We start from the raw sequence: 22576 nt of genomic DNA, 5'->3' as shown, positions 1-22576 counted from the left end.
GCTTTGTGTCAGACTTTGGAAGACCGCTGCTGCCCAAGGTGTTCTCTGGCAGTGCAATGATGAATCTAGGTCCCTCTTTCACTGCTACATCAATGAAGTGGACCACTTGGACAAGGCCAAAGCTGGTATCCCTACCATAGCCCTTTACAGTGTTATTCGGCTCCAGGAAGCCATCAGATGCAGCAGGTGGCCAGAGGAGGAGCCGAACAGACTCATGAAATGTGACATCCCCAACTTTATCAACACGGACCAGAACTCTGCCTTTGTGGAAGATGATTTCCTGATTTTGTAACTACCGATTGTTCTAGAAAATAAGCCAGTTGCCCAGAACTCCCACAAAGACTTGAATTGAGAAACGTGCTTTCTCAGGTATCTTTCTGAAGATGTGAAGTCTGTCTTTGTATGGAAGGAAGTCCCCTTTCACAAAACTGAATGTGTTTGTGTCTGAGAGAGGGAAATGGAGACAGAAAGACGAAGAAGCAGAAGAGAGCCCCCTCAGAAGAGATCTAGTTAAGGTGAGTTTTTGTGCCTTTAAAAAACATTTGGGGTTTTAGGGGGAACAAAGTATTTACACTGTCTTATTCTCCTCATTGGAAACCTTGGCCCCGTCGTCAGAGTCAGCGGCCTTGAACGGGGGTTGCACGCTGCGTTTCATCTGGCACTGCCACTTCCACGCTCTGCCTTTAGCACGTTGCTTTGCCTGTCAGGGTTGCCACCCTTTTAACTGTAAGGTGAGGAGTCTGGAGTAGATGATCCACCCCAGCTCTGCTGTTTTGCAAATTTCTGATTTCGTATTCGGATGAGTCTGGGATACACCCAGAGCAGTATAAACCAGGCCCTACCTCCTGCCTATTGCTGGGGCATCCCTCAGGTCTGTGCCTTCTACTCAACCCTTTACTGAGCCCAGCTTTTGTCAGGAGCCCAAGTGCCTACCGGGATGGCAGGGGACTTGTCTTTCGTGGTCACGGTGGCCAAGAATTCTATTGGTGTGCTGAAACAACTCTTCTGAGATCCTCCACCCACCCCTGCTCAAACCTAATGACAGCACTACGGTTCCTTTCCTAGGAGGAGGATCAATCCATGGTGCATTTTATGACAATCCTGTCCCCAGGGATGCACGGAAGTTTATCAGCTGAGTGAGGGGAGGTGCCTCTGTGTCCCTGTATCTCTGTCTGCTGACAGTTCGCTGCCACCGGCTACTGAACAAGAAAAGTGCTATTCACCATGTTGTGTGTTTTCCAAATGTGTAGGTGATGGTCTTGTGGCTCGTGCGTGGGCTTTGATTTGGGATGGTGAAGGGCTTATAAATACCTCATCAACATGTATTCGAGGTGGCCTGGTGCCACACAGATTTGATTCATGAAGGCATCAAGCCTGCACACTGGTTTGGAAACAACTTGGTTTTGATCATTCACACTGCATGCATGACTCGCTGCTAATCTCTGGGTGGTTTTTTCATTTCAGATTTATTCACCCCATGTCTTGCTTAAGCTGAAAAATACATTTATTTCACCAGAATATTCCCTGATTCTTTGTTTACACACATCCAGTTTTTTTAATTCCTTTAAAAATGATTCTGTGTTTATAATGCCTCCTAATTTCTATCATCTCTATGTTGCCAGTGGCCTGAGACATGCACCAGATTTGATGCCGGAACAGTTCCACCAAAAGAAATCCCTTTGCCGTAATATCTTTTGAGGAAAATATTATTCTTTAAGGCTCTAACAGTAAATCGTAGAAGAAAGCATGGAACATTTCTTGTAGTTAATACATGTTCATGCGAAAAGAAATGATATTTTCATTAAACAATGTTGATTTTAATAACTTTTACAAATGTGAACATTATTATTCATAATTTAAGTAACCAGATAAAACCACAGTTATTTATTATGAAGATTGAAAACTATTGACATGGTCTCTTAATTAGAAGTAGCTTTATTAGAAGACTGAAGGGTATTTAAAAGATGGAAAAATACCCATGATGACACCATCATTTTTATTAACTAAATATCAAGAACTGTGCAGGGATAAGATTTAACCCTCTGCAAACTGCCAAGTTAGCATGAGGTAGTTTGTGGATGCTGCCAGAGGACAGGACACTCCCCCAGGATCAGAGACAAAGGACTCCCTGCCAGCACAGAAGGCAGCCTGTGGTTCAAGTTCATATTGGTTCCTGAGTTCCTTTCCTATTGCTGTTGTAACAAAGGACCACAGACTCAGTGGCTTAAAGCAATACACATTCATCTTCTCACTGTTCTAGGGTGCAGTAGTGCAAAGTCAATGTCAGTGGGCTAAAACCAAGGAGTGGCCAAGGCTAAGTTCCACACCTAGGCTCTTGGGAGGGATTCATCATCCTACCTTTCCCAGCTTGCAGAGGTGCTCACACTCCTTGGCCCAGGGCCCTGTGTCACTGTGACCTCTGCTGCCACTTTACATCTCTGTCTCTGACTATATAGATATAGAGGAAGAGTCTTCTACATCTGGTATGGACCCTTTTTCCTACATGGACATTGTATCCTTATTTATGTGCAGATGAAAACCCCTTCCCTCCAGGGTGCGGTGGCATCAGCTCACAAGATGACCACTCTGGGCTTTAAGTGTCCTCTTTGTATTGTCATCAGGGAACTTCTCTTTCCATAGTTAGCTCTGTGTTACTTTGTTGTTATATTTTACCCAGAATTACTGAAAGTTTTACTTAAAAGGGATCCTAATTAGCTCTGTTTACCTGTTTCCAGAGCTGAAAGCTTCAGTTCTAGAGTATCAGTTTGATTTTTCCTAAAAATACATTCCAGTATATTTCTCTGGTGAAAGTCTCTACCCTGTTATCTATTCTCCCATCATTTCCTTATTTTCTTGAATATATTAAAAGTATTTTATAGCCTTTATTGGTAACTCTGATGCCTACATCACCTGGGGTTTGCATCCTTTGTCTAATGCTCCTTATTCTCATGTTATCTGTCATATAGTCTGGACATGTTGCATGTCTAGAAATTCTTTATTACATGGCAGACATTGCAAATGAAAAATCCATGTTATCTTCTGTGAGAGCTTTTCTACCTTCCCGTTAGGCAGACAGTGTGAGGGACTGATCATGTCACTCCAATCAGGCGCTGAGGTGGATCAGGACTAAAGTGCCTTTTTTCTTAAAACAGCTTTGAGGTATACTTGGCAAAATAATTTTCACACGTTTAAAGTGTACAGCTTAATATGTTTTGACGTAAGAATATCCCCAAGGAACCATGACCACACTCAAGACAGTGAACATACCCATCACCCACAAAGCTTCTCTCCTGACTTTTTTTGTCCCTCCCTCCCTCCCCGTCTCTTCCCCTGGGAACCATTGATCTGCTTTCTATCACAACATATTGGTTTGCATTTTCAAGATCCTTATATGAATGGATTCATGCAGTATCTACTCTATGTTGTCTGACTTCTTTCATTCAGTGTAATTATTTTGAGAATCATCTGTGTTGCTGTATTAATAGCTTATTTGTCTTATAGTAGAGTATTGTTTAGTGCTGAGTTTTTACTGAAGAGTTTATTGTGAGCAGTGTTTGTATAGACCATCATTTCTTTCTGCATTTACTTCTTGATGGATGCATGGGTTATTTACAACTTGTGCTATTATAAATAAAATAGCAGTGAATATTTGGTTATAAGTCTTTGTATGGACATATGCTTTTCCTTTCTAAAGCACCAGATGAGGAATGTCTGGATTATATGGTACATAGGTGTTTACCTTTTTAAAAGAATCTGTTAAAGACTTTTCCAAAATGGTTGTACTATTGTAAATTCCTCGTGGTGTGTATCAGTTCTGGTTGCTCTACTTCCTTGCCAGCACCTTGTAAGGTCAGTCTTTCTAACTGTATTCATTCTAGTATGTATGTGAACTAGTATCTCACTGTGGTTTTTAAAAGTATTTCTCTAATCATTAATGACACCTTTAATCAGCATCTTTTCATATGCTTATTATCCATCTGGATATCTTTACTGAAGTGTGTTTTCTGGCCTCATTCATTCAGGTGTTTGAATTATTATTGAATTTTGAGACCTCTTTATTCTGGATCAGATACAAAGAGAGACCATTATCAGATATATGATCTGCAAATAGCTTCTGTCTATGGCTTGTCTTTTCATTTGCTTAGCAGTGTTTAGAAGAGCATTGAAGAGTCTTCATGTTCATAAAGTTCACTCTATCAGTTTCTTTTTAAAATAGATGATACTTTTGGTGTCATAGCAAAGAAAAATTTGCCAAACCCAAGGCCATAAAGCTTAAGCCTATGCTTGTTCTCCTAGCTGTTTTATAGTTTTAGATTTCCTATTAAGATCTATGATCCATTTTGAGGTAAATTTTGTATATTTTGTGAGGTGTGAATCAAAGTTCATTTTTTTTTTTTTGCGTATCACTATCTAATTGTTCCAGCACTACATGCTGAAAAGATCCTTTCTCCACAGCATCCTTTTTGAGAATCAATTGTCTGTATAAGTCTTGGTTTAGTTCTGAACATTCTATTGTGTTCCATTATTCTATTTTCCTGTTTTACACCAACACCCTAATTTCTGATTACTGTAGCTTTATAAAAAAAAAGTTTGAAAATCAGATAGTGCAAGTCTTCCAACATTGTTTTTCTTGTTCAAAGTTGTTTTGGATTTTTGGGATCCTTTGAATTTTTATATGAATTATAGAATAAGTTTTTAAATTCCTTACATCCTGTTCTGCCAAAATTCCACCCATGTCTTTGGCCGTCTCCAGAGCCACATTTTCTGGAGAAGTCTCTCTAGATCCCAGGTGAAAGGAATTTCCCTTTCGTCTGTGCTCAAATCACATTTGATATTATTTGATTCCATTTAATCATATTTGCCTGTATGTACTTGTCTGATCTTTCCAGCCATTTAGTAAATCTCAAAAGATTAGGAATCTTGACTTGGTTCCCTCTGTGTGCTGAGAAACTAGTTCTATGCTTTGCAGGAGTGAGCCCTGCAGTAAGAGGTATCTGCAGCACACATCTAGCTCATTGCTTGAATATTGTCAAGGAATTCTGCAGATTTAGAATTGTTTATTGATTGTTGTCTCCAAGACGGCTCAGTCTTTTTTATTTCTATTGCTACTGCTGCAGTTTCAAAGAACAATGGGCTAGTTATTTTGCAAATATCAAATCATACTCTAATTGTGTTGTCACGCAAATTATGTGCTGCTGTGTCTTAACAACCTGCTTAGTGTTCACAGGCTCCTTCACTCATGGAAAATTTGGGAGAATGTCATATCCTTAGAGATAGCAATGCTGTCTTTGGCGACCTGAGCAGCAGTATCTGAATTCACTCCTGCTATTTTTCCAGTGTCCCCTCTAGACCTCCTCCAGCCCTCCATGGGGGGCCCTGCAGTTCTGCCCTAGAAAAGCCTGTTGCTTCTCAGGAAGACTTCCCTATGAAACATAATCATGTCCTTCTTGTGGGGACATTCAGTCCAGAGACCTGAAAGCAGGGGAAAATGTTCAGCCTGCTTTTGGTAGAACCTAAATTCTTCCATACTTGTTAGAAGCAATTTCAATGAGGAAACTGTTTTGGCATCTAACAAATCAGCATAAATGACTGATGAGGAAGATCAGCTTCCCCATCCCACTCAGTCGTCATGTTGATGTGACACACACATTGGCAAACATTTTCCCCTGTGAGCAACGTAAAGTTCAAGACGTTATGAATGGCTTTTTATTTTTATTTCTTAGTCTTTCCACATTCACTGTGTCTCGTGAGATTATATGAATCCTGCTTATTTTCAGCCCAGCACTAAACTTTTTAAAAGGATCACGTGTTTAAAAGGCTAGTGGACAATTTTTTAGAAGACAGAAATCCTTAGATTTTGGTCCCAGAGTTGAATCTTGGTTAGTGGTGAATGAAAATTCCCGTTAAAATTTTAAATTCAGTGATATAAAGTCTTAAAAATAGTTAAATATTAGTCAATTTCATTAAACACTATAAGAGTTATTTACCTTTAAGCCTGTTTCTGGGGCAATTTTGCAATGATTCCCTCCCTTTATCGATTCCCTCTTTATCAGAATCCTTGAGAGGCCCCTGTCATCATTGTCAGTATCATCATTATCATCATGGAACTGATTCTTCTGGAAGATTCTAGGAAAATAAAGAGATGGACGGGATTATGTGTAGGTCAGTGTGTGCATGTACAATAAGAACAGCTGTCAGGCATTAGATGCAAGATACCCATTTCATTTAGGGGAGAATGTGGTCATGAAATCCTGATGTGGTGAATGAAGGAAGCGGTGGGAACAGGATAGTCAATGCAAAGGAGGAGGAAGTGAGTGAGTTGGAGAGCATAGATCCTTGGTTAGTTGATCAGCACATTGGTAAGAATGAGGGGAGTGTGATGGCAGAATCATGTCCCTCCCCGGCCACAGGGTAGCCACCTGTGACATGTTACTGTACATGGCAAAAGGGATGACAGATATTTTAGGATTAAAAATCTTAGAGGATTTCTGTCTCCTAAATTGTCTATTAGTTAGCCTTTAAACCCATGATACATTATTATAGATTAGTGCAGGGGCACAAATAAAAAGGATTCATATAATCTCACCAGACAAACTGAATGTAGAAAGGATAAGGAAGAAAAACAAAAAGTCACTTATAAGTGCCTTGAACCATAAATTGCTCATGAGGAAATGTTACACAAGGTGAATGTCACAGCCACATACATACTGCCTGAGTGGGATGGGACAAGGGGATCCTGAGATGAGACAATAGGGTGAGTAGTCTGGATTGTCCAGGTGGGCTGAATGTAATCACAGGGGTCCTTAAATTGGAGGATATTTCCCAGCTGAGTTTAAAATCAGAGGGAGGTGTAGCGATGGAGCAATGTTCAGAAAGGCTGCTGACCATGAAAATGGAGGAAGTTGAGGGGCACAAGCTAAGGAAGGTGGGTGACCTCTGTAAACTGGAAAAAGAAAAGGAAACATTCTCTTCTAGACCCTCTAGAAGGAAGGAACCCTGCTGGTATCTTGAATTTATCCCAATGAGAACTGTGTTGGATCTCTGACATCCACAGCCATAAGCTGATAAGTCTGTGCTGGTTTAAGCTATTAAGCTTAATGGAATTTGTTACAGTGGTAATAGGAAAATAACATAGTGAGCGGTAGTGTAAGGGATTAAAGGTCTAGGATGGGGTGTGGAGAGAATTCTGACATTTACACCTAAAAAACAACCAGGTGAAGTGGGAAGGTGTTTTAAGGAAGTCCTACCTGGCAGGGCTGTCAAGCAGACTGGAGTGAGCGAATCCTTGGAGTTAGAGGAATCAATTAAACCTCTACAAGGAAAATAAGAAATAAAATGTAGCAGGGCTTCAGTGTTAGTAGATGTAGGAATGGAAATGGGCAGAGAGATATAAACATTATTTTGAAATTAGCTACAGGTTTGATGACTGCATGTTTGGGAGAGTTAGCCGATGTGTGGACTGAATGCATCCCCTCAAAATCCATATGTCGAAACCTCATCTCCCAGGTTGATGATATAAGGATGCGGGGCCTTTGGGAGGTGATTAGTAGGATAAAATGAGGTCATGAGAGTATTGCCCTCATGAATGGTATTAGTGTTCTTATACAGGGCCCCAAAGTGCTTGCTTCTCTCTCCTCTCTGGGCCATGAAGATAGTGGGAAGACAGCCATCTTCGAGCTGGCAATCCTCTCCCAGATACATTGACCTTGAAAGCCTCAGCCTCCAAACCATAAGGAATATGCTGGTTGTTTAAGCCACCCGACACACGGTAATTTGTTACAGAATCCCAGACTGACGAAGACAGTGGAGAATGCCACTGCGTTTGGCACTGATTGCCTGGAGAATGCTGAAACCCAGGGAAGTGGGCAGCACAGACGTTTACTCATTTAATCCTGCCAACACTGTAGGGGATAGAGTCTACATTTTCCTCGCTATTTAAAAGGTAAGGAAAAAGAGGCACAAATAATAACAATGACAATGACAACAACAACAACAACAGCAACAATAATTTGTCCAAGATTCACACAGAACTCCCTGGAGGGAGAGTGAGAATTAATACTTATGCAGGCTGGCCCCAGAGCCCCTGCTCATAACTACTAAGTCAGATCACCTTGCTTATTTAGATCAGTTTTTTTTCAACTGTGATATGAGTGTACTGTGTCCAGTAACTTATAATTTCAAAATACCTCACTGTAAGGGAAACATTAGTTGCAGGCATTACAACCCACAGAAAGCTAGACATACAAAAATAACTTGTTAGGGCAAGATAACCAATAATGTTTTTAAATATTATACCTGCTGACCCTTTGCAATAAAGTGTTTATTTATAATTCTGTCTGGCTACAGAATAACATCATTATCCTGCATGTGGCTGGTGGCTCCCGTGTTGGACAGCACGGGTCTAGAGAATTTAAATGACTTGCCCAGCCTTGCCCAGGAAGCTCGTGGTGGGATCAGAGCTATAGTCTGGGACTGTTCCTTCCTATCCAACAATTCCCTCATGGAAGTTTAGAAGCTTCTCCTTTGGTGCCCAGCTGTCTATCCGTACTTATGACATCTTGTCAGGTGCCCCGGCCTGCTCCTGAACATCAGCCAGAACCCACTTCTGCTCTTTTTTGGCCAGGTAATACCTTCTAGCAACTTCCATTGCCTTCTTGGCATCAGTTTTTACATGGAAGGGTAGTGGCTAGAGAAGGAAATGTGTCCACATGACAGGTTTTTCATAAATAAAGTAGGAGTGGTCAAGAGAAGAAAACCTCAGGAATACGAGTGGAAGCAGGTCATTTAATATACCAAATGCGTACTTTCAATGTATGTTTGTGTTTCCGAGTCCACGCTTGTTCTACTCGTGCATTATAGGCCAACACATCAGGAGACAAGGATTTGGGGCAAGAAATAGCGGCTTTAATTTGTAAAGCCAGCGGAGAAGATGGTAGACCAATGTCCTGGAGAACCATCATCCCAAGTCAGAATTCAGGCTCTTCTTATATTAAAAAGGGGAAGCGGGAATGCTTGGTTGATGCAAACTTGGTGTATGAATTCTTTGTTGTTAGAATCCTTTGTTCTTGCAGCTCTTCACCTGGGTCAGATCCGTGTAAACCTCCAACAAGCAAATGTTATTTTCTATTCTGTATCTTGTTATCTTTATACGAATGGAAAAGTGATAATATCCTTCAAAGTCAGAGCCTTGAGAATAGGGTCTCCTGTATATTTCAGGATCTAGGCAACATTGTTTCACAAAAGGTGCAGAAACAGCAAGACTAAGCCTAGGAAACAGGGCACAGGTTTAAAGTCAAAGGAACAGATCTAATATGGAGTCAGATTTGTTCTTTCCTATTTCAGTAGTGCCATGGAGAAGGCACTGTGGGCAGCTTTCTGTAGGGTCCTGGAGGCTTTCTCTCTCAGCCTCTGTGCGCCTCTATTGAAAACCCGTCATCGCTATCTGGCCTGCTGGAAAACCAGTCCGCCTGTTTTGCCCTGAAGTTGTGTTCTGTTTATAACTCATCTCTACTCCTTGGAAAACAACTCAATAAAAACTCAGTTGGTTTCCCACCAGCCCTGAGCAGGGGTGAGGGATAGCATGTTATTATTTTATTAAAAAAATATATAAAAGAGTTTTAAAACAGCACTGGGCACATAGGAGAGAGACAATCAATGCTTCCTGGCTTAAATCGAAAATGATGACTCAGTGAGTCTATGGCTGCTGTATTTGCTGAGCTAGTTACTCCTTTGCTCCATTACACATTTATTTTAACTGAAAAAGAAATATATGCATATGGTTAAAAAAATTCAAACAGAGCAAAAAATACTCAAGTGAAAGAAGTTTTCCCTCATCCTCTGTTCTTACACGCCTCCCTGGAGATGCCAATGTTTACAATCCTTTGTGTGCTTTTCCAGATATGCTATGCAAGTTCCCACCAATGTATGTAAATTCCTTTAAAGTTTTACTTATTTTTAACTTTAAGGGATTTAAATCCTCAAGTGGCTTCTGCCACAGTAATAGAAAAGAAGAAATCTGACTCCATATTAGATCTGTTCCTTTGACTTTAACCCTGTGCTCTGTCTCCTAGGCTTCTTCTTGCTTGTAAAACAATGTTGCCTAGAGCCTAAAATATACAGGAGAGCCTATTCTGAAGGCTCTGACCTTTAAGGGTATTTAACACTTTTCCAATCATATAAAGATAACACGTTGCAGAATAGAAAATAACGTTTGTTTTGTTGGAGGTTTACAGGGATCTGACCCAGGGAGATAGCTGCAAGAACAAAGGATTCTAACAAGAAGGAATTCCTACACCAAGAAGTTTGCAAAAACCAAGCACATAGGAAAGCAGCCTGAATTCTGACTTGGGGAGATGGTTTTCCAGGACATTAGTTTGCCATCTAGGTCTACAGAAACTTGCTATTCCATGCCCCAACACTTGGTCTCCCAACTTACTGGCCTGTCCTGCACTGAGGAGAATGAATTTGGACTCAATAACACTTCTACCTACCTAGCAAGTTGGACACTGGGACTGAGGGCAGCTCTCCCACACACAGGGGCCTACGGTGAGCCCTTGATTATTCCCCGAGGTTGGGGTGTGGTTTACCCAGGAGGGATGGGGACTCTACACCAACACTCAGGCAGTCTGCTCCTTCTGGGGCTCTGACATTTTACCTCCCGCTCCCTGCCAGCCCAACATTTGGGACAGTGGAGCTAAGGCAGAGATCGTGCCTGCCTGTTTCCCAGCGTGTAAAAGGGGAATATGTACTCTTCCCAAGGTAGTTCTGAGAAACAACACCTGCGGGTGCTTGGTTCCCTGAGCAACAGTAAACCTAGCTCCTTGTGGGGGCAACGGGTATGATACCCGTAGGGTTTCTGCAGAGACCTTAGCTGGAGGGCTGGGCCAGGGACGTAAAATATGAGCTGTGGGCAATGACGGGTAAGAGAAGGGTGTATAGGCAGGACTGCTGCCTCCTTCGGGGTGCCACAAGAGGTAAAACGCTTTCTCCCCATCTCTGTTACTCCCCTCCCAATTCCAGATAACTGCCTTCCCTCTGCTCCTCAAGTCCATGTGTCTCCCTCCACTTTTCCCCGCCTCCCCTCCTCCTCCCCTATTCTCCCTCCCTCGGTTCCCCTTCCCTCTCAGGACCCAGAGCGGATCGCTGGCCCTCCTGCGCATGCGCAGTTGCTGCCAGCTGGACCGCGGGTTGGAAGCTCCAGCTCCGAGCCGGGGATCGGCCCCAATGGCTTCTCAGCTCTGTCGCCCTGTAGGCCTTTGGCTACTGCCTGGGGCCGGGGCCTCTGGCTGTGGAAGTGCAAGGTGAGGGGATATCGGGAAAGGGGTGAGGCGGCTGCGGGAGGGCGGTCGGCGTGTCACAGCCCCCCAGGGCGCCAGTCAGCGTGTGTTCAGCTCGATTGCTCGGGCCAGACCCCTCTGCCCGCGCCACCTGCCCCGGCGCCCCGGCCACAGCTGTCCAGGGCCAGGTGTGCCCCTGCCGCCTCTTGGCCCAGCCGGGCTCCCCTCAGTCCGCGGCTGGCGTCCGCTTCCCCTCTTCCGCCCGCGAGTCCTCCCCTCCCGGGCTTCCTCTCCTAGGCCGCCGACCCGTCCCCACCACTGGGCGGGCTGTGTCCCGGGCGGGCGGGGTCTGCACACCCGGACGGGGCGGGCGGCTTGGGCTGGGGCTGGGGCTGGCCTCCGAGCGGGGCTGCAGCCCGCACCCCCCCTTTCCCTCCCCCCTAGGGCTGCCCTCCTTTCCCTTTCACCCTCCCTCAGGACCAGCTCAGTGGCGTGTGTGCTGCTCCCCGGACTGAGAGCCTCTGGCTGTAGCGCCCAGCTTCACCTGGTGGAGTCGGGAAAAGGGAGCATCAGTGCTGAGCAAGCTTCTGTCTCCTCCCTCAGTGTTTCTGCCGCAGGTAAGTATCTTGAACACTTTCAGGTGTTATGATGGCGGTGCTTGTTGATGTCACGTGTTTTTATACTGAGAGGGATTAACAGTGGTGAAAGCAGGGCTTGGTTCTGTTAAAAATGAGCTGAAGGCATGAAGCTGTGATATCCTCCTTCCTTCCCTCTCCAAGGGTGAAACGTGTGACAGTCAATTTTAAAAAGATAGTTACAGTCCCTAGCTAGCCCAGCCCAGCTAGTGTGTGTTAACAGGAACAGCATCACCAGAGGCCTTGGAGACCCAGGGATATTGCAGTCCTAAAGAACTCCTGGCACAGTTTGGTTTGTATTGGTTTTTTGTTTTTCTTAAATTGTGGGACAGACTAGTGGTATAAAAAGAAAAATATTTGTCAAGAAATATTTTTTCATATAACAGCGTTATTGTGATATAGTTCACACACCATGAAGTACATCCATTTAAATGGTAAAATTCAGCAGCTTTTAGCATATTCACAGTTGTGCAACCATTATTATTCCAGAACGTTTTTATCACTTCAGAAAGAGCAGTGGAAATTAATGACCTATCCACCCCTCCCCAGTGGTGGTTCTAAAGAAATTTCTTGGCTAATCTTGACCATAAATTCACTTGTTACATTCCAAGAAAAATCTGGTAGGAATTCTAATCAGAATTGCAATGAATCTGTCTATCAAAACAGGAAGAATTAACGTCTTTATGGCACAAACTTCTTCTACCCATGAATATATTTCGGACCCTATATTTTCCTCTGTCCAGAGCCTGGCCCATGGGAAGTCCTCACTACTTGTTGGGCTTGTGAATGATGAGATTCTATACATCGTTAGTTGCAGCTGTAGCCTTTCACAGAAGAGAAAAGAAACCTCAGTGAAGCAAGTGACTCTCTGATGGTCAGAAAGAGTGACAGCCATTGCTGGAGTGATCCAGTGGACTTGGTGTTTACAACCAGAATTCTCCACCACCTACAGCTAAGGGGATTAGAGTGTTCTTTTATTTTTTCTTAATGGCGTTGCTTTTATTTTTACTTATTTTTTAAATTATTTTTTATTTAAGTGTAGTCAATTTACAATGTTAGTTTCAGGTGTACAGCAGAGATTCAGTTATAAACATATGCATATGTATATACATATGTTTTAGATTGTTTTTAGTATAACTCATTACAAGAAATTGAATATAGTTCCCTGTGTTATATAGCAGGTCCTTGTCATTTATTTTATATTTACTAATTTGTATCTGTTAATCCCTCCTTTCCTGCCTGCTAAATACAGTTTGCTTTCTATGTCCATGAGTCCATTTATAGGAGCACCATTTTTCCTAGTAATATATGCTCTTTGGCTGCTTTCAGTTTCAGTAATTCCATCTTATCTGTGGGCGCTTTTCTTCTGGTTGCCTTTATGTGGTTTGCACACGTGGTAATAGAGATCTTTATTTGGGAGAACTCCAGGTCTCGTGTAGTCCCTGGTACAGAATGCCCACTGAATTGATGATTGAACTGGGAAAAAAGCACAGTAAATGCTGGAATTTCCACTATGGTTGAGAATTCCAGGTTTCAATAACCTGTTTAGACAACCTTACTATTGGCTGCACCCATACTGGGTAATTTGGTGGAAATTCATGGTATGGTGGTGTAGAGACGGGGCCTTATATTCTTCTTCTCTTTCTATTTTCTAACACTCATTCTCCTGGGCCTTCCAGATCCTCCCCCAGAAGTGCCCAGGGCTGGCTTGGTGCTGCACTGAGGCAATATTTGTTAATAACGCCCTTTCCTCTTCTCCTCTGAGCCTCCGTTTCTTTCTGTGCACAATGAGCGCTTAGACTAGATAAATACTTTTCAGTTTCTTTTAAAGCCATGTTTCCTTTGAGAAACAGAAAATGCAAATATCTCCTCTCAACCCAACCCTTTAGATTTTGGTATGTCCTCCAAGGAGTGACATAGCTCTTTGTGAAAAATTGATGTGATTTTGATTGCAGGTGACACAGAAAAGACTCTTCAGAGATTTATTGCAGGGAGAGGGCAGGAAAGAGGCAGTATGTGACACTTTCTAGTGTGAGCAACGGAGCAGGGACTTGGATTTAAATACGGTGTCTGACGTGGCCTCTCTCTAATCTTGTAGAATGTGATAAAATTCTCTACCTCAGTTTCTTGATGTGTCAAGTTGGGGTGATAATATTTTAAGGCTTCTGTGAAACATTATACAAATAAGACATTTGTGTCTCGGTAGAAACAAGATCTGCTAGGGATTCAGGGATTTGTTTAAAAAAAATTCTTGTCCATAGCACTCTGTCTGTGTGTATTTAGAAGTTCCTGGAGGGTGAGGGTGAGTCTAAAGTCCATTGTGGGACAGGTGGCCCATATTTCTCCGTGTCCCAGTTTACCCCCTACTCCCCAGTCCTCTTCCTCAGTCCAGGATGAAGTTCCCTAGTAGATTTACACAGAGGTCTTGTGGAAATGGCTTTTCATTTTATTGTTTCACCAAGAAGGGCTGCCATCATGATCTCTGTGGTCAGGTTTTGAAGGGCTGCCATCATGATATCTGGTAAGAATTCTATGCAATTTGGAGTTCCAATTTAATGAAAAGAAAAAAATTACAAATAGAAAATTAGAACAAGGGTGGTGACAGGGGCTCTTTTAAGTGGACACCATTAGCTTTGTTAGCTTCAGGTGCTGTGGCCTGTTGCCACGAGGACCCATCCTCTTGCTCTGAAGTTGGAGGGACTAGTGGGCTCAGTGGGAATGTTAACTGAGTGTATCTCATGGGCTGGGCATTGTCCTATTTGTACTGTGTGTTCCTTATTTGAGACAGTGAGCTCACCTAACTTCGATAACCTCTTTAAAATATTAGACTTTTAATTTTGAGATGTAATGTAGATTCCCATGTGGTAGTAAGAGATTATATGGAGAGGGCCTATGGACCCTTTGCCCAGTTTTCTTAATGGTTCCATCATGCAGTGTTGGGGTACAATTCATTACTGACTCACTAACAATTTGAGGTTTGTGTTATTGCCCTTATTTCTATTCACGATTAAACTGGGGCTTCGTGAAGCACGCAGGCCTGTCCAGGTCACCCACATTGTTAATGCAGAGTCGGGTGAACGTGGGCTTGGGATTTCCAGGCAGTACCATTATGATGGTTTGTGGCAGGGAGCAGCATTCACTTTGCTTGTTTATTCATTCATTCAACAAACATTTATTGAGTAAACTCTGTGGGTCAGATGCTTTCATAGAGTTATCTGATTCTTCAGCAGTACTGAGAATCAGGTAATGTTTATATTTTTTAATCTGAGAAAATTAGCTCTGAGAGGTTATAACCTCCCCAAAGGAAGTATAACTCATAAAGGAGGGATAGAACATGTGTACAGTCACCTCCTTTTATGCAGGTGGTACCCTATGCATTTTACATTTTCAAACATCCGTAATCCAGATATATTCTTGTAAGGCAAGGCTTTTTTTTTAATTGAAGTATAGTCAAGTTTACAATGTTGTGTCAATTGCAAGGTGTTTTTTGACTTTTGAATTAAAAAATACTTTTTCAGGAGGGAAATTAGGTGTATTTATTTGTTTGATTTTTTAAAATGAGGTACTGGGGTTTGAACCCAGGACCTCGTACATGCTAAGCATGTGCTCCACCAATGAACAGTACCCTCTACCCCAAGGCAAGTTTTCTTATCCATTATTATGAAGCTTAGGAGTTCAAATAAATTGAATAGGAATCCAGATCTTTTGATCCTACTGTGGTCCTTCTCTTTATATTCTGCTGAAGGGGGTTGGGGAAGCATTTCCTTTGTTCATTTCTTTATTCAGCATTTTTGAGCAGTGACTTTGCATCAGGGCCTTGCTAGGTGCTTGGAAATAGAAAATAAGAAATGACCTTTCTCTGCAGAGGCAGGAAGCCTAGACCAAAAGCTGGGTAATGTGATCCGAGCTACAGTAGCCATATGCAGACTCTGAGGACAAACTGTACCCTTGGATTTGCTTTGGCTTCCCTTGTCTTCTGGCTGGTACACACCAGGTCACCGCAACCCAGATGGGCCCGTAGCACACAGCAGAGAATGTACCTCGATCTCCTCTCCCCTCTCGGCAGAGCCTGCAACATGAGCATCCCTGACTACGTGCAGTGTGCTGAGGACCACCAGACTCGTCCCGTTGTGGTCCAATCCATAGAGATCATCTCAGAGGAGAATTTCTTTTGCATCTATCAGCTACTCACCTCGGTTAGCCATATCAGCCCTTGTGGCTCCCAGTGGACATTCTGTATCCACTACAGGCACCGCTATGTGCCCGAGAATCGGTGGAGCGTCTTCCAGAAACACCCCAAGGTCGTGGGCCTTGTCACCATTACCGAATGTCTCTCTGCCAAGGCCTTCGAGAAGCTCCACATGCAGAGGAGCTGTATGGTGCATCGCTTAATGACTCTCAGCTTTTTGTCTTTGTGCAGCATGGGGAGGTAGCCGAGCAGACACGCACCGACGTTGCCTTCAATCTAAGAGTACTGCAGGGTGGTGGAGAAGAGGATCGAGGACTTCACTGAGTCACTCTTCATCTTGCTCAAGTCCAAGTGGCTGGATGGTGGCCCCAAGAATTCTGGGGACAAGATCCCCCTCCCCTGCATCCCGTTTGAGAAGGAGGACTTCATGGGACTGGACACAGACAGCAGGTAAGTTTACCTGGAAGCCAGTCCACCTTGGCTGTGTGCTGGATTGCTTCCCTACATCCAGAAAGGGATCAGCAAGGAAGAAGTCAATCTTGTAGCCAAGGGGGGAGGGAGGTGCAGCCCGCCGGTTTCCAGACATTTCAAAGTGAATCCGCCTTTATTTCAGAGAGATCCTTTTAGGGTTAGTGTGGACACTTACTCCCGCTTTACAGCCAGGAACATGGTGGGACCCCTGGAGTTGCTGTCCAATAAAGTAGCCAAAGCCACATGCTAGGAGCACTGGGGAGGAGGCTGGACTCAGCTGAGATGTACTGTAGGTCAAATGCACATCAGACGCTGAGGCTTGTCTAGTAAAAGTACATAAACTATCTCTCTACTTCCTATATTGATTACATGTCAAAATAATAGTATTTTACATACAGTAGATTAAGTAAGATCTGTTCTTAAAATCACATTCTAGTATTTGTTTTTTGTTTGTTGGTTTGTTTCTTTGTTTCAAATTTTAAACGTGGCAACTGGGAAACTTTCTTTACATGGCTCTCATTTCATTTCTGTTGCGCAGCCTGTCCTGGTACATGCTCATCCCTTTGCTTATAGATGAGATGCTGAGCCCCGAGAGGCAGAACGAGGCGCTGGTTGAGCTGCGGCTGGAGCCGCTGTCACCTGCCTCCCAGGCCCAGCACCTTTTCAGCTCAGGCCGTCTCTTCCTGCCCGACAGCCACCATGCCAAGTTAGGACATCAGAAACACCGCCAGGGACTTCCTAATGAACTCCTTATGCAGGGAAAGGCGTATCACGGTGTATGGGACAGAGCAGGGAAATGTTCATTCCCACTGTGTCCCTGTGATTAAGTCAATGGCCCCACTTTGCCTCGGAAGTACAGATGAGCTCTTCTGGGCTGCCTACCCCCCACCTTCTGCTCTGTTTCCCCGTATATCTATCATGTTTTCCCTCGGGCTGAAGAGGGTGAGATGCCTTTGCCGAGACGTGGTCCCCCTTTGCTGGGGTGAGTGAGGGAAGCTGTGTCCCCCCGGCCTACGGCCTCGGTCCTTGAGTCTGGAGAGGGCTCATGGTGGTCCCACAGGTGGCGGTCAGAAGACCTGGCATGTGCTACCGGGCCCGCTTTGGAGGTGGTGCTCTGTGATTCTTGAACTTACCTAAGATCAGATCCTACTTTCTGGTTGTTGGTAAGTTGGAGGAGAAGATGCTAGGGAATTAATAAAAAGAATGTCTAGACCAGCCCTGTGAGTGAGAAGCACAGGGGACACTAGTCCCACCTGCGAGAGCCCACCTAGCAGGCTCTGGATGAATTTTCTGTTCCTCCCCAGAAATACCTCTATGGCTTAAGGAAGAGGAGAGGCATGTCGTGGCCATGATCTGTACTTGTCCTCACAGGGCCCTGTGATCTACATGCCCGCACTCCCCATCTGCTTCTTGGAGATGAGCTGGCATGTTTAGGAGCCTGGGCACTGCTGAGGGCATAGCTCCCAGCACCGTGCTACACAGAGTCTCGCTCCGTTCACCTCATCTGTCAACTCCTGCTGAGGCCCCAGACATTAGTCAGGTAGGTGCATCAGCGAAACCTAAGCAGGGACCACCTTCTCCCCCTGGACAGACTGGTGAGTGAGCAGTGGAAGCCTGGAGCCCTGCCCCAGCCCCCACGCCAGTGCCACTTCTTTTGTCATAGGAGGCACTGGTGACATTTTTGCTCAACAAATGCTTGTCTCTGAGTCTGCAGACCCACCAGAGAATGCCAGCTTGTTTTTGCCTTTTGAAGTCTGCCCTTGGGACTTGGCGGAGTAGCCGGATGTGTACTTAGCCCACAGTGGTTCAGCGCATTAAACCTGCCTCCTTGTGGGTCTGTCTATTCTGGTACCATAAGGGCTCAGCCAGCATCTGAACGTCATTGAGATAACGCGGCCAGTGAGCTCGGGTCAAGCACATTCTCCTCCAGTCACTTTTACTCCATTGTTTCTTTTACTATTCCACAGTCATTAATTTTTTAAACAATGCTTTGGTGCAGGAGCAGAGCCTCATTCTCTCCTGCTACTCTTGGTGGAAGTGAGTAAAACGGTTCAGACTGAAATGCGACAATAATTTGTAGCTCAAAAGCTGCCTAGTCGCTTGTAGGTCGAATTTTGGTTAGGGGAGCTGAACACGTTGTGGTCCCCCGGCAGCGCCGCTCCCCTCAGGCCCCTGCTTTCCCTTGAGCAGGAGGTGAGGTTGGGCCTCACCATCCCCGCGTCCCTGGCCTCACACACTCACATAAATTCTTGTACATGCAGTCAAAATTATTTTTGTTCTTGTGTGATTCTAATTTTCTCTTGTTCCTCTTTTCCTTTTTCTTTACTCCTTTTTCACTTGTACTGCCCAGTGAGCATGTTGTTGCTTCTGAAAATGTGGGCTGTGCACACCCTGCATTGGAAATAGCCAGATTGCCCTCCGTACAGTCTCCATCGCTTTAAAAAGCAACAACTTAACAGCTGTTTTGATCCATCTATTATCTTAGTCATTTTTTATTTTCTAATTTTTTGGAATATTTGCTTTGTTAGCTCATCACCCACTGGTGTTTGATACCTGTTGAAATCCTTGCTTTTGAGGAACATGTTTGGTCCTCCTTTTATTTGATGACAAATGCGCCCTTATTAAATTTGTTTCATTGTTTTGAAGAAGTAAGATGTGAATTGATTTAGTCGGCTGCTCAGGGATTCTTTTCATGGAGTATTTAAACTTGTAAGGTCAAACTCTGCAGCATTTTGCTCGATTCCTGCTTTTACACAAACGTGCTCAGCACGCGGTTCCTGGCTGTCGCTGTGTGACGTGCGTGACGTCGCTTCCTGGCCGGCGGTCACTGGTGAGGATGTGGCCGCCACGGAGGTGACAGCTGCAGGGGACGCTGTTGGAGGAAGAGGTCACCGTTTGGTTCTTTAATTTTTTTTTTTTGCATTCAACTTCCCCGTGCCATTTACTTTACTTTGCCTTCATAAATGGGCAGAATTGGGTCTAAAATCCATGCCACTATTTTTTCCCTTTACGAGGCTGGTTTTTCTGAGTATCAGGACAACATGGCCTTCTCCTAAGTAGCTGGCTTACCTGGATCTGTTGGGCAAAGGGACTGCTAAAAGGGCCGTAGCTTCCTCTCTGCTCCAGCCAGTGGGCATTCAGAGCTGGGTCTGTGGTTTGCCTCAGCAGCCGTGCAGACCTTCCTGCCTCGGCCTTTACTTTTAACCCATGTTGGCAGTAAAGAGCTGAATCCGTTTCTGTTGCAGCTGACGCCCACCACGTGGGCCCCCTAACGTGTCGTTAGTTTGTGGTAGTCAGTCCCCAACACCCCAGTCAACAATGAAGGAAGATGATTTGTCCAACCCAGGACCTTGGATTCTCAACCCTACCCTGGTTCATCTCACCTGGTGGAATTGTTTGGCCACCACCATCATGCTGACCATGAGGCCTTGTTTCTCCTTTCATGCTCTGGTCCAAATGTGGACACTTCATTTTTCACTGAATTTGTCTCGCTTGAGACAGGCCAGAATATCTGAATGAGTCCATCACATTCTGGGTGGGGAACAGAACAGAAGTAAGTGTCGCAAGTAGATGGAGTCTAGGCTGTCCGGGTTGGCAAATGCAGGCTGGGATCTGTGATGGCTGGGCTGTACACTGGACACAGGCCTTTCCCATGGCTCCTGAGAGCCCATGAGTTGAAGTGATAACAGCCTTGCGTGGGTTCCCCCATCCTCATCTGCTCATTGGCAAGTGTGTCTGCTAATTAGGAGCTCCCCCAGACCTCGGGCCCTTCAAAGCTCAGACCATGGGAGAACCTTGAGTCCCTTCTCCTGGGCCTCCTGTGTGAGAATCCACTGCCTTCTGAGGTGACCAGCGGCAGGAGATGCCTCCCCATCCAGGGAGCACCCTACGGAGGACTGTTAGTGCACCATGCTGTGAGCTTGTGTGTTTCCGGCCATGGTCCCTACAGAACTACACTTGAGATGGGCTTATTGATGGAGATAACAGGACTGATTCCAGGGCAGGGCCTGGGGGAGGGAACAGTGAAAATTGAATGTGACCTCAGACACCTCGGTGGGTGCTGGGGCTGTTACTAAAATGGGGAGTCTGGGAGATACCTGACAGGAATGGAATTCCAGAGTAAATGGTGGACATGAGGCATTTTTAAGATGCCATTTGTCATCCAAATTAGGACTTCAAAGAGGCACTCGGGTCGATGAGCCTGGGGCTCAGGTGAAGGAGCCGGACTAGAGATACACGTTGGGAGTCGTCATTCTTAGCTGGTGTTCACAGCCTTGCATGTGAATTAGATCATCTCGAGAGCTGCAGACTGAGACTGAGGGGGGCAGGGCTGTGTCTTGGTTGGAGGAAAGCCCAGACCATACAGCTCTGGTGTGTCAGTCAGTGGCGTTTGCCATTTTCAAAGCAATGCCAGTTATCCTTAAGGGGCCAGGGGCTGGGCAGGGCCAGCCAGGAAGAAATCTGAAGGGAGGGTCGTGGCCACGTGTGCGTCTTGGGAAGGTGCAGAGGCTGCAGGGTACGGGAGGGTAGACTCCTCAGAAGCTAGAGTTGCAGTGAGGAGTGGGGAGAAGTTAGTCACAATCACCTGTGAGGGAGGGAGGGAGGCCTAGGGAGCCCCACCTTACCGGACTCGCTTTCCCATGAACAGAAGGCAGTCAGACAGAGGATCTGAGGTGAGAAGGGATGGGCACTGGGAGGGGAGCCAACCTGGAGAATGGTGCTTGCAAAATTCTGGAATAGTCTCCCTGAAAAATAGAGTTAAAAATACCCAGACTCTTAAGAACATTGTTAGTGACTTGGGAGGAGGCAGTTGTTTTTCTGGCCTCCTAAGGGTAAGGCATGTATCCAGGGATACACAGAAGATACGGGCAGTCTGTTCCGGGGGCTTGATCGTTACCGGGGGAACAGTGCAAGTTTAAAGGGGGAGAAGGGCAGCGGAGGGAAACTAGCCAGGCCCCGTGTCAGGTACCAGTCGGCCGCCCTACTTGCGTGTTTCATTCACATCCATGCCTCCCAGGTGGGCGGTGGCAGCCCCCTTTTGGGGATTGGGAAGCCTTCTCAGAGGGGTTAAAGAATTGGTCCATTTAGCGACTAGTAAATGCTGTAGCAGGATTCAAGCAGGGCCTTGTCAGAATTCAAGGGCATGTTCTCTCTACTGTTTCCAGTACTTCCCTGTTATACCTGGAATGGTGAAGTGGGTCAGTTTTGGAGCCTTTCAGAAAAAGTATGATTTAAGCGCCTCTGGACTGTTTCACAAAGCTCAGCATTCTTTGATGGTTCTGAAGCACGCAGTGATTTTCGTCCCAGAGAGGTAACGTCTAACTCCTTTGATGATGACGTGGTTGCAAATGGTGTACAGGTGCAAAACCAGACTTTGCAGCTTCTGAAGGGAAACTCTCCAGTTCTCCCTTGGTCGGCTTTCTTCCACGGGATGTAACTGTGCTGCAGCGTAGGCCTGAGCTTTCCATATGGAGTGAGAGTTTAATATCCGATGTTAGCATAAAACGGTCAGATGAAGAAAATCGAAGTTGACAATTTATTTTTGGGTTTCATTAGTCAAGATATACTATCAGTTAATGGCCCATATAGCAAATGAAATTGAGTACAGGACATTGCATTTCTTACTTTCTATTTAGAGTTCTCTTACAGAATAATGTTGCCTGCTTTGGAACATCAGCTCCACCACTCACGGCACCTATCAGTGTGTTGGTGTGATTGCATTTACAGAGTGAATGTAATCTGGGCTTCCTCAGCCCCAAACACTTCAGTGCAGAATCACGGGCTGTAGACGTCTGTTAGTCACGCAAATACTTCTAAAATTATATGATTCCAGAAAAGAAAGAAGAGAGAGAGAGAGATTGCCTTTATCAAATTTCCTTTCAGTTCTAAATGAAAACTGTTGTTGAGCAGCTCTGGTTTCCTTTGGATAAGAATATATACATTTCTTTGCATGTAACCTGGGTTTTGGGCTAGAACACCAAGTTCTTGCTGTCCACAAGCCACAA

General features: G+C 44.8%; 1 protein-coding gene across 1 annotated transcript in view; it reads left to right on the top strand.

Moving 5' to 3' along the window:
* The first annotated feature begins 238 nt into the window (after positions 1–238).
* The window catches only part of LOC140695132 (trafficking protein particle complex subunit 9-like), a 68156-nt gene continuing 45818 nt past the window's right edge, over positions 239–22576 (top strand). Inside the window, exons 1-5 of the mRNA XM_072958029.1 lie at positions 239–515; positions 7783–7942; positions 11127–11300; positions 11754–11893; positions 16332–16550. Coding sequence (XP_072814130.1) covers positions 16528–16550 — 23 coding nt within the window. The 5' untranslated portion in view covers positions 239–515; positions 7783–7942; positions 11127–11300; positions 11754–11893; positions 16332–16527. The remainder of the gene's footprint in view (positions 516–7782; positions 7943–11126; positions 11301–11753; positions 11894–16331; positions 16551–22576) is intronic.

Source organism: Vicugna pacos, unplaced genomic scaffold, assembly GCF_048564905.1.
Source record: "Vicugna pacos unplaced genomic scaffold, VicPac4 scaffold_150, whole genome shotgun sequence".
Taxonomy (NCBI): Eukaryota; Metazoa; Chordata; class Mammalia; order Artiodactyla; family Camelidae; genus Vicugna; species Vicugna pacos.
Note: the sequence above shows the minus strand (reverse complement) of the source record. Positions and strands in the feature narration are given on the sequence as shown.